The following is a 14,340-nucleotide window of genomic DNA, read 5'->3' as shown; positions in this document are numbered from 1 at the left end:
TATTGCTTCCACTTCTCCACAGACCTTGCTCACCTCCCCACCAGACTGCTCACAAGTGTCAGAAACTGGAATGACTCAAAGACCAAAATGCGGCTTACTAAGCTGGTTTAGGTGAAAATGGGAATGTTTTAGATCTCTCAGGAGAGGCATCTGGCGAGGGGGGCGGGGGGACAAAATCCTGGAGATATTAATTCTTTAGGGGAGAAGATTAAGATCAATGAGCTCCTAGAACACAGGGAATCGTTGCAAACCTCATGTCCCTGGGCCTAACTTACCAGCAGGATGGATGGCCCAACTAGGCTAATCACAGGAGGCAAGTCTGGGGAACAAGGACCACAGCTTTCCAAAAGCCACCTATTAATAGTCCTCATCAGAGAGAGCAAAGCACTCTGTAATCTGATGGCAATTCGAAGCATTTAAGAAAACCCAGCTCCAAAGAAAGGGCGTGGCAGAGTGAGACCGCTTGAGAGAGGGCCAAGTTACACAAGTATAACAGGGTCTGGCTTCATCCGACAGGAGAATGAAGTTTATGCCCCAGGAGAGAAGACCAATGCGTAATCATGCACACAGGTAGAAGGTGAATACTTACATGTTCCTCTGGGTAAAAAGACTGCTGTTTGCCGCAAGTTTATTGGCTTCTGAGAGTTCCACAATCCTCTGTTCCAGCGATCGGATCTTGGAATCCATAGCATTGATCATCTGAAACACAGGGGAGCCTTGAAACCTCACACACAGGTAGTTCTACCAGAATGAGATTAACTCGGGCCTTGGGGCCGGGGTAAAAGGCTCCTCTGAAAGGCAGGCAATCTGACCAGAGGTAACAAGGGAGTCGACTGGCCTGTACCCTAAGGGTCACAGGTCTTACTGCCCAGACAATGGCACTCAGTTTTCTCAAACAGAGATGACACACTCCCACACTACCTAAGCTGCCTGCATTAAAAGCACACAGAAGGGCCAATGCAGGAATTCTGTGAGGAAGCAGGCCTCGCTAGACCCCCGTGTCATTTGCAAGGGACCTGGGCCTGCCAGAGCCTCTAACTTGAATCTGCAAGCTCGTACTTCTCATTGCCCATGGGACTGTTGTTTTCTGGGTGATCCCTCCTTACCTAGGCACTGCCGCCCTAGATTCTCTACATCAAAGTTTTCCCAATTTAATAAATCATAAAAATCCGGGAGGAAGAGAAGGGGAAGGTGCTGGTTAAAAATACAACTTCCCAGGACCCTCCCTTAGAGATTCTGATGTGCCAAGTCCCTGTGGGGCTCTGAGGTCACAGGTGGATTAAGCAGCACCACAGGTGATCCTTAGGGGCAGAAAGTCTCTAAAACCCATGCCTACGTGGGTTAGGAAGGAAAGGCGCGAGTATGTAGGAAGGAGGCACGTAAGGAAGACCTAGGTCCACTCAGCGGTTTGTCAGGTAGCCTTGTGAAGGACAGTGCTAATCTCAGACCAGCATGAGTCCTTCAAGAAGGGCACGAAAGGCAAAAGTGGCCACCCTGAGCCCCCACCCACCCCAATGCCGTTGGGAGAGGAAGGAGCTACAGAGCGCCTTCTGCGAGCAAGGAACTCCACAGGATTAAACAGGAAGAAGAATTCGTCAGCTGGAACGGACTCTCCTTGGGTGTGTGATTCTGAGCATGTTTTGGAAACCCTCCTTTGAAAACTGGCTTTGTGGTTCCTTATACCTACCGCCTTCTGCTCGCTGAGAATTTTGCCCTTCTCATGGGCCTCCTCTTCATGCCTCTGCATCAGATTCTCCAGAGTCTCTTTATCAGCCAGGTCTTTCTTTATCTGGTTGTCCAACACCTGTGAGAAACAGAAGAAGTTAGTGTCCTGAGTAGCAAAGCTGAGCAGGGAAGACTAACCAAGGGCACTGAAGAGGCCAAGAAAGTTCCGGGACAAAGACAGAGACCGGGAGTTTGCTTGTGAGCTGGGACGAGGGTAAGAAGTCGAATATAATCACCAAATGGCAAGTAACCAGCAGACTTGAGCTAAGAACTGATTTTAAAATCAGCAGCCAAAAAGACTTGAGAAGTCTATCCTCAGTGGAAGGAGACTCCAAGGCGAGAGACAAAAGCTCTCTCCCCAGATCGGACCATCTGCAGATATGACCTCAGGACAACTCTATCGTAGTCAATGCACCAGTTTTCAGAACACTGCCTGCTCTTAATCTGTGCAGATTTAATCTAGATGTCTCCAAGGCTGTGTACAGAGGGACACAAAGCTGAAGGCCACGGGCATCTGTGTGACCAAGGCTGATGTTCGGAAACAGACACGGATAAGAGGATTCTGCCCACTGATAAAGTAGGTGGAGAGTCAATAGTTTGAAAAGACAACATAAAAGAGAGAGAGAGAGAGAGAGAGAGAGAGAGAGAGAGAGAGAAAATGCCTCTTTCCTCTGTCCTTTCCTCTGATCCAGCAGGGAGTTGGGGGGGTGGGGGGGGGGAGAAGGCACTGGAAAGAGAAACCTTTTCTCAGGGGAAGAGAAATCATGTGTTCTCAGGGCTGAGAACACCACGGCAAGCACCTACTGTTCCCAAGAGGAAAAAATAAAACAGTAATGGTGTCACCAACCACCAGCCAGATCTAATGTTCCGTGAGGCGCACACAGCCTTAGCAGCTGCCCGCACAACAAGTGGGAAAGAAAGGAGAAAAAGGAAGACTGTGTCATATAACTCGCCCGAGCCTCTGACCACTGCCCTGTGTTTCTCAACACAGAGAATCCACTCTGCCTTTTCTGAATGACACCAACTGCCTCTGATATTGGGAAGAAGCTGCAAGAATTGGGGTCACGGAGGGGACTGAAAGCGGCCTTTCCCACAATGCCTATTGTGAAGGGACGTTCGTAGCTCCTGGGACATCGTCCCTAAAAAGAGCCAGTCAGCAGGGAGGGGGTTCGCAGGATACAGACAAGAAAGAACAGATTTCAAAGAGCGCTTTAAACTAGAACCAACCGATGAAAAAAATAGAATGAGAGTTTGTGGAGAAGAACAAAATGGGGAGGACAGGTCAAGGGAGGAGGGGAGAAGCTCAAAAGGATAAGTGGCCCATTCTCTAGGATGTCGGGGTGTGATTCTAAAATTATGAACAAGAAAAGGACAGAATCTAGGGTAGCATCAGAATTATGACTAAAGTGGCCTTAGAGAGGCTGGAAACAGGAAACACAAAGCAGAGCAGGCTAAAAAGAAATGGCTTCATAAAGATTCCCAGTAGGGCAGACAGAAGAAAACAGGTCTTTCCATAACATTCCCTAAGATCCATGAAACAAAGCTCTTTCCATCTACAAGGCTGTCAAGGACATACAGTATCTGGACCGGGTCTGCTCCCGGTTATGGGGTGCTAGAGCAACGAAGCGCATTTGCAGGATGGCTCTGCTCCAAATGAAACCTCAACTCGGCACCGCGACGGAATCCAATGAGAGGTAGAGACGAACAGGCCTCGATCAAGAAGGCACGCACCTTGGCTCTGATAGGGTTAAACTGGCAGAAGGAACAAGAGGAAAGATGCATGGGGATTGGGGGGAGCAAGGAATCTGAAATAGGGCAACCACTGTAGACATTTACATCAATTTAAGGCAGAACATCGTTTTTCGACAGGAAGGTCAATATACTCACCCAAATTACAGAATGAATTTCCTTTTACTTGTATTTATCTGAGAGGAAGAAAATATGTAGATGTGCGAGCAGGGGTGGGGCAGAGAGAGAGAGAGAGAGAATGAATCTCAAGCAGGCTCCACATTCAGTGCAGAGCCCAACACAGGGCTCAAACCCACAGGCCATGAGATCGTGACCTTAGCTGAACTCACGAGTCAGACACTTAACCAACTGGAGCCATCCAGGTGCTCCCAGAATGAATTTTAAAAACAGTTATTTTCATCATGCACAGGTGCTAGTGGACTACTGCCTACATTCTCTTAATTTTCTGGAAGTTGGTTTCTTCCAGAGATTATTCCCAAATGACTGGTGTATAAAGTTTAAAATACACTGAGTAGGGGGTCACACTACAACATGGTGAGGTCACTTCTGGGTTATTTTTCTGTCTTTTAAAACAAATTTTTTTATGTTTGTTTATTTTTGAGAGGGAGAGAGAGTGTGAGCGGAGGAGGGGCAGAGAGACAGGGAGACACAGAGTCCCAAGCAGGCTCCAAGCTCCAAGCTGTCAGCACAGAGCCCGACATGGAGCTCAAACTCACAGACCAGGAGTTTATGACCCGAGTCAAAGTCAGACGCTTAACCAACTGAGCCACCCAGGCACCCCCCTGTATTCTTTTTTATGAAAAGTAACCAAAAGTAACACCAGGGATTTAAAAAAATAAAAAATAAAAAAAGAGGTGGGGGACCAGGGTGGTGGTGACATTGATGTTGCATGGGCATGTACATGATTGGTTCTCCAAAAATGGAACAGAGAAGACCAACCAAATCAATAACAGGATCATCACAAAAATTAAAAGCCTCCTTCAACTGCCTTACTTGGAAGGAGAAGAGGCAATATTTGAGATGTAATGACCAATGCCTGATTCTCAGGAACACAAAAACTAAGTTAAAGGCTTGGTCTAAAGTCATAATGAAAATGTGATGTGATTTTGAAAGGAAATAGATAAGCTCACATTTTTTTCTGATCAATGAATAATTGAATTGAAATAATAATTTTAATAATTGAAATAATAACAGTTTAACATTTTATTATGGTGAGCTAGATTATTTAGGCCAACTCTTCTACAGAAAATGATTTAAAATACTAGATAAAATACAGAAAACATTTTCCCAAAAGTTGGCAAGAGAGTAAGAAATTAGAGACTAAAATCCTAAGTGAAAGCAGAAACCTTGAGAGTTAAGAAGGACACAAAGCTGTTTTTAACTTGAGGCATTTGCTGAACCAAATAAACTTGAGCTTCATTTTTAATAGCCTCAAAGGGTAAGAAGATAGAGAAGTCTGAGCCCAGAACTACTCCCAAAGGGATGCACATTTGCATTCAAAGCCTCAAAGAATTCCCATTAATAATTTTCTAAAGAAAATGAGCAGGGGCACCAGGGTGGCTCAGTCGGTTAAGCATCTGACTTCAGCTCAGGTCATGATCTCACGGTTGGTGGGTTTGAGCCCCGTGTCAGGATCCGTGCTGACAGCTCAGAGCTTGGAGCCTCTTTCAGATTCTGCGTCACCCTCTCTCTCTGACCCTCCCCTGAGCTCACTCTCTCTCTCTCTGAGAAATAAAAAAGGAAAGGAAAGGAAAGGAAAGGAAAGGAAAGGAAAGGAAAGGAAGAAAGAAAAAGAAGATGAGCAGCTGACCAAGTACACAAGAAGACAGGCACCATGAGAAACAACAGAAAGAAACAATGGAGCAGAAAGGGGCCTTCAGACACATCCGATGGTGGAATTAACAGATAAAGAACATAAAACAACTCTGCCAGTGCATTTAAAGAAACAGAAGACAAGCTTTAAAATGAATGCAGGGAATAGGAAATCATTGTCTTAACTAATCTAGCAAACTTGCAAAAGAGCCAAACAAATAAAATGTTTAGAAACCAAAAATACAGTAACTGAAATTACTGGTAGACTTAACAGCAGATTTGACAGGTAAGAATTAGTAAACCAGAAAATCAGTAAGAGCTTACCCACAATGTGCTCCAAAAGAGAAAGAAATGGAAAATATGAAAAAAAAAGAAGAAGAAGAAGAAGTTGGAAGTGATGCCTACTCAAATTCTCAAAAAGGAAGAAGGAAAGAGAAGAGACAACATGTGAGATATAGCGACCAATAATTTTCCAGAATTGATAAAAGATACCAAAATAGGGGCGCCTGGGCGGCTCAGTCAGTTAAGCATCCAACTTTGGCTCAGGTCGTGATCTCACAGTTCATGTGTTCAAGCCCTGTGTCAGGCTCTGTGCTGACAGCTCAGAGCCTGGAGCCTGCTTCAGATTCTGTGTCTCCCTGTCTCTTTCTGTCCCTCCCCCACTCACACACATTCTCTCTCTCTCTCTCTCTCTCTCTCTCTCCCTCAAAAATAAACACTAAAACAATTTTTTTATTTAAAATATACCAATGCATTTAAAAGTCCTGTTTATCTCAAGCAAGATAAATAACAAATCTGCATTTAGAGGCATCACACTAAACCATTAGAAAACAAAAGACAAAGCAAAATTTTGAAACCAGCCAAAGAAAAAAGATCAATACTTTCAAAGAAAGCAATAGACTGACAGCTGACTTCTCATTAGCAATAAAAGCCAAAAGTCAATGGAATGATATTTTCAAAGGGTGTTCTAGGAAATAACTGCCAATGTAGAATTCTGTCCCCAGTCCAAACACCTTTCAAGAATGAGGATGATATAAAGATACTTTCAGACACACAGAACAGAAAACTTGTCACCAGCAGGCCTTCACTCAGGAAAGTCCTCTGGGATGCGCTTTAAACAAAAGGAAAAGGATCAGGTCTCAGATGCAGGAAGGAAATTACATGCAAAGATCGGGGAGTCTGTGGCTAAATCTAAATTATCACAGACCAGATGACAGTGGGGTGAAAATATGAGACAGAACTGAGATTAATAACAAAATTTTAGAAACAAGTTTTTTGAATACTGCATATCAAAACCCCCACATGGGTAACACCCCCAAACCACCCACCACAGCCTGAGGACGGCATTTATAGCAAGACGTGGCCCAAAGTGCCAGGAAGAGAGAGAAGCTATAGGAAGTGCCATAGGAAGAAGGGGGAAGATCAGAAAGTGTCTTTACTTTAATTTTTTCCTCGTAGTGCTGTTCCTTCTGTTTCAGGTGCACCTCTAGGTGCTGGGCTGAGACCTGGGCCTCACGGTGCTTCTCCTCCAGCTCCTGGGCACAAAAGAACAGGCAGTCAGGTGTGCAAAGGGGAAGACGTCGCTCGTGTGTTAGACATTCACAGGAAACATGACTCGGGCACCGGTAGCACAAGCAACGGGTACGTGTTCCTTCTTCACTAGCCCTGAGGCTCTTGGGAAGGAAACCACCACCCAGCCTTGGCCCCGGGTTTTCGGGGTCCAAGTAATCACACACATACACACACACAGCTGGTGGGCGGGATCAGAACTGTATCAGTGTGACAGGTCAGACAGAGAAAGGCAGCTCTTCACCTGTGCACAGAGAAATGACGGTCACAAGGCAACGTTTGAAAGTTTAGTGTAGCACAAGGCTCCTGACCACTGTGTTGAGCCTCAGGCCATTTTTACTGTTCCTTACATGAGAAAAGTCATTTTAATTTCTTCTAAATTCCAAATTACTTTCACGATAAAAAATATTTTGTATTTTCCTGATTATCAACACGACTGCTCCAGAGCCCTATCTATGAAGGAAAACTAATGTTACAATTCAAACACTTAGAGGTTTGAATGATTTTTTTTTCTTTTTAACTGACTGGTGTATGCAGAATGTGACTATTCTGGAGACGTTCACATCATATCATGTTTATAGGATACAATGCTAATGGAAACAGAGTAGAACATAAAATACACTGATAATAATGACGTAAATATGTATGTATATACATTAAAGATGGGAAGAGAATTTGGAGTAATATAAATAGTTTGGATTCAATGTTCCGTTCATTCTAAGATTCCTGCCTTTAAACAAAATTGTAATTCATTTGAAGATTATACCAATTCATTTGCCGATGTATTATACGCTGATTCTTATAAAAGGCAGCATTCAATCCACTGAAAAACTCTCTAAACGGCAGATATCTGCATCCACATTAATTCTTAGGAATCTGGACCCATTAGTTAATTACTAATATCAAAAGTTATCACTCCGAGTTTTCATCTCTTCACACTGTTATGCAATTTTTCCTTGAAGTGGAAGTAATTATGAGAATTCGGAAGAATGAGGAAATTATACAGGATGTGCCCATAAAATGGGGAAGAAATACTTTCAGATTCACATGCACATAAAATGTTACTGATTAAGCTTTTGAAATTCTAAAGTCTACAGCACTGACTTTGCTTTGGGGGCCAGTGAAGTGTTCAATTTTAACACCAGGTGCACAAGATCTATTGCAACGCAACAGATGTGATCTTGAAAAGTTGAATGTAAACAGGATTTTAATTAGTAAAAACATACTTTAAGGGCTTTATGTGCCCTAAAGGATCTCCTACAATGACTTCTTCCATTTAAGCAAAAGATTTTGCTACCATGAGAACCCCAATTACCTGTTGTGAAAAGTCTTATCGGAATAGCAAATATTTTAAAGCCACTGACATTTTGGGATCTGTTTCCAAGCACCATCATCATAGAATAGTACTGAGGACCTCCTCTGCCTGTGTCCTGGATATGCCATGGTCTCTCAGCACATGGTTCTTGAGCAACGGGCACTTTCCAATAAATGAAGTCACAACCACAAAGGTGCTCAGGCAGGTGGCAAGATACCCTTGAACAAAGAAATCTGTTTTGCTCTTTATGTTAAGAATCACTGGGTAATCATCTTAGCTTCAGTCCTCCTAAGATAGCGCGGGAATGGAAAGCAGAATCTAAAAATAGGTCAGATGCTCAGATACCTGAACCTAAGAACTTTTAAGACCCAGTTTCTGGTCTACATATGAACGGGGGTTTACAACACAGAATCCAAGAATCCAGAGAAGTCTATGCTCCTACATTTTAATTGCAAGTGAATCTTTGGAAAAGCAGATATTCTAGATCTGGCTTCTTAGTGGATTGGCATTTTTTGTTGTTGTTGTCATTTTTTTTAATGTTATCTTTGCTTATATGTTTAAGATCAGACTCTTCGGTCCTGCTATGCAAACACTGTTCGCTGCTACATTTTCAGCTCCTAAAACAGTGCTTGGCACATAGTAGAAGCTCATTAAATATTTGTTGAATGAATGAATGAACACATCACCATTAAACAGAGAAACACTTTGCAACCACAAGAGACTTAACCACTTTGTTTGCACCAAGCAAGGGAGAGCGGTGGTGGGATCTTGGTGGGATCTAATTTTACTCACGATAAAATTCACACACTTGACAATCGCCAAGAGGAACTTTGATGAGGGGACAAGAGAACAGAAAGGGCAGACTAACGGTCACATTTGCCTTTGTGTGCAGACGTATATACGAAGACTGTGTGTCAAAGCAAAACAATTTAACCAATTTCTCTTTCACCTGTTTGCTCAAGAGCATCCGTATCTTCGTGAATATGTGCAAACATAGACAGGCAAAGTTTTGAAGGGCTTTGGGGGGTAGTTCTGGCATTAAGGACAGGCCTGTAAGTTGGCCATTCTTGAGTTCATTTAGTTGCAGGTGACTCATTTCCCAGAAGTGATGCAGAGATGACAGAGAGAGAGATGCAGTGCCCTGCTCACCGCCTCGCCTCCTTATGGCAGAAAGGAAGGGTCAACCACCCCAGCGTCTCTCCTAGGAGCAGGGAGGAGGGGGCTGTGATGACTCCATGTCATCACTAAGACACCCAAACGTGGCACATGTTCCTGGCTTGGGCACTGAGATCCAAGGACAGTCCTTTTAAAAAGTTCACCTGCCTGCGACAAAACTTCAGCACATCTACAAGTACTACCCCAGCCAGGCTTCCTTGATGAATTTAATTTGGTCACTAGAGCCAAAAACAGAATCATGATGATTTACAAACCTAAAAAAAGACCTGCTACATCTAAGGAAATTGAGGAGGGTGGGGATGGGGAATAATACTAATAACCGACTGTAGCAGAGAGAGTGAGTGGGTGAACACGGATCTATGACAAATACTACTCTGAGAAAAACAACCCTGCGTGACTAATTTCTTTCTTCTCCAAAAGCAAAAATCCGGGCTTTGGTCTCAAAGGTCTAAATCCCTACGTTTTTTGTTTTTTGTTTTAATTGGCATCGCAAAGTGAACAGCCATACAAAACTCTGCTGGTAGTGGTACGTAAATGCTCCCGTAAAAACGTTAATCGGAAATGACAGAGGATGCGAGTTCGTGTTTTTTAAATGTCAGGCAGTAGCAAACAGAGCAGAAAAGAAATAATTACGGATCTGTTACCGGTGCTGAAACATCCGACCTTGCGTTATTCGTGCTATCCTAGGAATGTGGCCGCCACTGAACCCACTTCTCTCCATTCGCCTACTCGGAGATACCTCCCCTGGTGACGGTGTGCCGTTCTTCTTCACCCCCTTCCCTCTGCAACCTCTAACCTGTTGGTCTTTTAACTTTTCAGCTTTTGTTCCTGCTCACCAGAATTTTATCAGCCATCTGCTGGATCTGTTGGGATTTTGTCTGGATGTCATCCTTCAGTCTGTTTTCTCTACGCTCCATGGTCTCTAGCCTCTTTACCTTGTTCTCCAGAGAATGGCGGCGTTCCTGTAGATCATGAATCAATCAGAGAGTTTTAATGGAGTAACTGCTATGGGCGTAGCGCCTGCACCGAGGGAGAGCGGCCTCGAGAAGCATACGCGCAAGGCAGGAAGAGAAGTCTCGGGCACCCGAAGCAACGGTGAGGAGAATAAGATTCGAGAATCCAAGTACTCAGTTGTGTGGGTTACAAGAGTGCATTCATTCATTCAAATATTTACCAAGCACCTACTATCTGCAAAGTATCACACTAGGCATCACGGAAAATACGGAGGCGACGCCGACATAATTCCTGCCCTTGGAAGAGATAAGACAAACACAAAGAAACATAATATAGGTTAAGACGGGGAAGGGCCATACGGGAAATAGGCACAGAGCGCTGTGGGTGGCTGCAGGCAGGAGAGAGGCCTTTTCACCGAACAGCTGAGGGGAGTCACAGAGATGTGAGCTCTGGAGGGCGGAGGGTGGGAGGCAAGGTGGAAGGCCCTTCAGATGAAGGCAGATGCATCAGCAGAAATACGGAGGGTTAGAGAGCCAGTTTAGGCCGAGGCGCAGCCTCCTGGGGCTGCAGCTTAAGATCCTTTAGGGGACAGAGTAGGAGAAAAGCTGAAAGGGGGCGGTCATGTGAGTCGAATGTTCTCGTGTACCAAGCTGAGGGGTGCACGCAGGGCATATGGAAGCTCTAAAAGCTCTGGAATGGGGCAGGGGTTGCTAATGAGCCTCATGGTGAGGTCCATGAGTCTCACATCGTATAAGCCAGCTGGGGGGAAGGGAAGACAGGGAGTGGAGGGCCAAGAAACTAGTAAGTGTGCTCAGCTAAGGGAAAGAAGGCCTGGACCATGAGGAGGCCCACAGAAATGGGAAGCAGGGGTGAATGGGGGGTAGGGGGGAGACAGCGTGGCTGGATTTATAGGACTGAGTGGCTCACTGAATGGCAGGGGGGCAAGGAGAAGCTGACGAGGTCAAGGTTTCAAGCCAGGGGGTGACCAGATAAATGACAGTGGCCCTGGCTGGCATGAGGAGATTAAGAAGGGAGCCCCACTCATGGGGGAAGATACTGAGTTCACTCTGGAGTTGAGGCGCCAGCCGGCACCGAGGCAGGGAGAGCAGAGGGCCCAGCAACAGGGCGGGGGGGATGGGTACATCAACTCCGATCTGTTCCGTGGGACCATCACTGAGGCGGCGGGGAGTAAAGGGCAAGTGTTACTTTTTATTCTATACTCTTCAGTACTGTTCAGATTTTTTTACAAGAAGATACTCATGTGTTTCCTGTATAATTATATCAACGATTTCAACAACAACAACAACAAAGAATTCGAGGGAGAGAGGGGGCCCCAAAATCTAGGCCTGGGGGCCATCGACACACGGGTAACAGGTGAAGCCTTGAAAAGTAATGTTATTAACACCAGGGGGAAGGGGCAAGGAAAAACACGGGTGCAGAGGCAAGAAAAGTCAGGATGGTATTACACCTCAGCTACTCAGCATAAATCCTCCCAGCTTAGTGAGGTCAGAGGAAAGCAGAAAGGCAAAGCTTTTAGCAGAACATTTTTCTACTTGAAGCTGCTGCGACCCATCTCTTTCTCCCCTTTCGGGAGACCGCTGCCAGGCTCTCAAGTTTCAAGGGGATTTGCAGAAGGGAAAGTGGTTTGGTCAAACATCAGCGAGAGGTGGTTCTGCAGTGTCTTTCCCTCCACACGGCCCAGAGCTGGTCGGCACCTCACCGGCGGCCACACCGGGACCCAGGTTCAGTCCACCACGGGCTGAGGTCCCCTGCTCACCTCGGCCTCCACCAGCTTCTTTTTTATGCCTTCAGAGGAGTCCTCACGGTTCTGCAGCTTCTCCAGCTCACGCTCGGCTCGCTCCTTGGCCTGGCGGATGTTCTGCAGCAGCTCGGTGGCCTCTGTGCTGGCTTTTACAGCCTGCCCGGGGAGGAGGGACAGGAGACAGATGGCCGGATTGACTCACATGAAAAGATGGTGACAATCTCCTCAACAGGAAACGTCAGGTAGTGCTAAGTATGTATGTGTCATATCCATTTTCAAAACGTGTAAACATTCACTTCATTCTGTATTTTTGTCTATGCTCAGGTGCACTTATGTGTATTTTGAACATCACTGAATTTGAAATGCATCTTACAGTTAAAATGGACAGCAGTTTCTCCATTGGGGGGCGCAGACAAAGGCATCTCTGATAATCATTAGTATCTTAGCATCAGGGCAACGTAGTAAATGTAAACATAAAGGTCTAGCAGACTTAACCACCCAGGTGTTGATGCCGCACAGCATTAATTTTCACCTTATTTAATTATCTCCTTTGCTAATTAGGGACTCTGTACTACTTTTACAAGAAAACAAGATAAAAACTATAAACTTTCTTTCAAATAAATACCTACCAAAGGATACAGCAGCCATAGGTGCACTGGTAATTCATAAATCTGGGCTTGAAAGGAAAAACCCAGCTAAACCTTTGGAAGTTAATTTTCACTTGGGTCTTAACTATACTGCAGCTCTTATTGCATCAGAGCAAAGGTCTGAGCATCAGAAACCAAGAGTCTCACGCTTATTTGCTTTGAAGTACAGTTTTTAAAAAACAAAAACTGCAAAGAAAACTTCAACACCAGCACCATCCAACATGGGAGTCACTAGCTGCACATGGCCCTTGAGCACTTACAATGTGGTTGGTGAGTGGAAAATTAATTTTTTAATTCTACTTATGTCTGAATTCATTTAAAAGCTGAAACCGTGTCAATGTTTTAATATTGATACATGCTGCAAGGGTATTTTGGATATATCAGATTAAATAAACTGTATCATTCAAATAACTTCATCTGCTCCTTTTTGCCTTTTTTATGTGGCTACTAGAAAATTTAAAACTACAGCAGGAGCTGACATGTGTGGTTGGCATCACACTTGCAGTGGAGAACACGGTTCTAGATGGAAACATGAATCCCCACACAATCTTCTAGCTAAGAGGACAGCAGAGGCTCTCATTGGTGAGCTCAAGGATAGGTAAGAAGGGGCAGATGAAATGGATAAAGAAAATGGGGTCTAGCCACACAGTGGAATATCACACAGCCTTTTTTTTTTAAGTTTATTTTTGAGAGAGAGAGAGCACACAAGCAGGGGAGGGGCACAGAGAGAGGGAGACACAGAATCTGAAGCAGGCTCCAGGGTGAGTTGTTAGCACAGGGCCCAATGCAGGGTCTAAACCCACCAACTGTGAGATCATGACGGGAGCCGATGTCAGGTACTCAACCAACTGAGCCACCCATTGACCCCACACAGCCTTTAAAAAGAAGGAAATCCTGGGGCGCCTGGGTGGCTCAGTTGGTTAAGCATCAGACTCTTGATTTTGGCTCAGGTCATGTCATGCTTCCTGATATCAAGCCCCATATCGGGCTCTGCGCTGGCAGTGTGGAGCCTGCTTGGGATTCTCTCTCTCTGTCTCTCTCTCTCTGCCCATGCCCTATTCTTTCTCTCTCTCTCTCAAAATAAATAAACATTAAAAAAAAAAGAAAAAGAAAGAAATCCTGTCACACTACAACATGGATGGACTTTAAGGACATCATGCTAAGCAGAATAAGCCAGTTATAAAAGAACAAATATTGTATGATGCTCCTCATATGAAGCACCTAAGGTGGACCAAATCACAGAAACAGAAAGGAGAAAGGCAGTTTACCAAGGGCTGGGGGGACAAGGGAGGAGAATTAGCAGGTAAAGAGTCAGTTGGGCAAGACGGAAAAAGTTCTAGAGATTCACTGCACAAAAATGTGAATATCCATGACACTACCAAGCTCTATACGTAAAATGACAGTACTTCACAGACGGTAAATTTAGTGTTCCGTGTTTTTTAACCACAACTTAAAAAAAAAAAAAAAAAAAAAGGCAAGTAAGAAGAGGCTCTATTGAACCAGGCTGGGGAACACCTTCGCCTTCTTGATGTGACAGGCGTGTCTCAGAACCATGTGCATTCTGGTCCTTTCGCTGGCATTTCCAGTGTTCAGCTAAGAGAAGGGTCATCAGCCACCAATGCACTGTAAAC

At 44.7% G+C, this 14,340-nt stretch overlaps 1 protein-coding gene across 1 annotated transcript in view; it reads right to left on the bottom strand.

The window, feature by feature from the left end:
* Positions 1-14,340, bottom strand: part of CIT (citron rho-interacting serine/threonine kinase) — a 161,507-nt gene that overhangs the window by 64,172 nt on the left and 82,995 nt on the right. Inside the window, exons 16-20 of the mRNA XM_077766016.1 lie at positions 12,078-12,218; positions 10,183-10,308; positions 6,726-6,821; positions 1,688-1,804; positions 590-699 (exon numbers count right to left, since the gene is read on the bottom strand). Coding sequence (XP_077622142.1) covers positions 590-699; positions 1,688-1,804; positions 6,726-6,821; positions 10,183-10,308; positions 12,078-12,218 — 590 coding nt within the window. The remainder of the gene's footprint in view (positions 1-589; positions 700-1,687; positions 1,805-6,725; positions 6,822-10,182; positions 10,309-12,077; positions 12,219-14,340) is intronic.

The sequence above is a fragment of the Crocuta crocuta genome, unplaced genomic scaffold (genome assembly GCF_008692635.1).
Source record: "Crocuta crocuta isolate KB4526 unplaced genomic scaffold, BGI_CrCroc_1.0 scaffold339, whole genome shotgun sequence".
Lineage (NCBI taxonomy): Eukaryota > Metazoa > Chordata > Mammalia > Carnivora > Hyaenidae > Crocuta > Crocuta crocuta.
The sequence above is the reverse complement of the archived record's forward strand: the minus strand, read 5'-3'. Positions and strand labels throughout refer to the sequence as shown.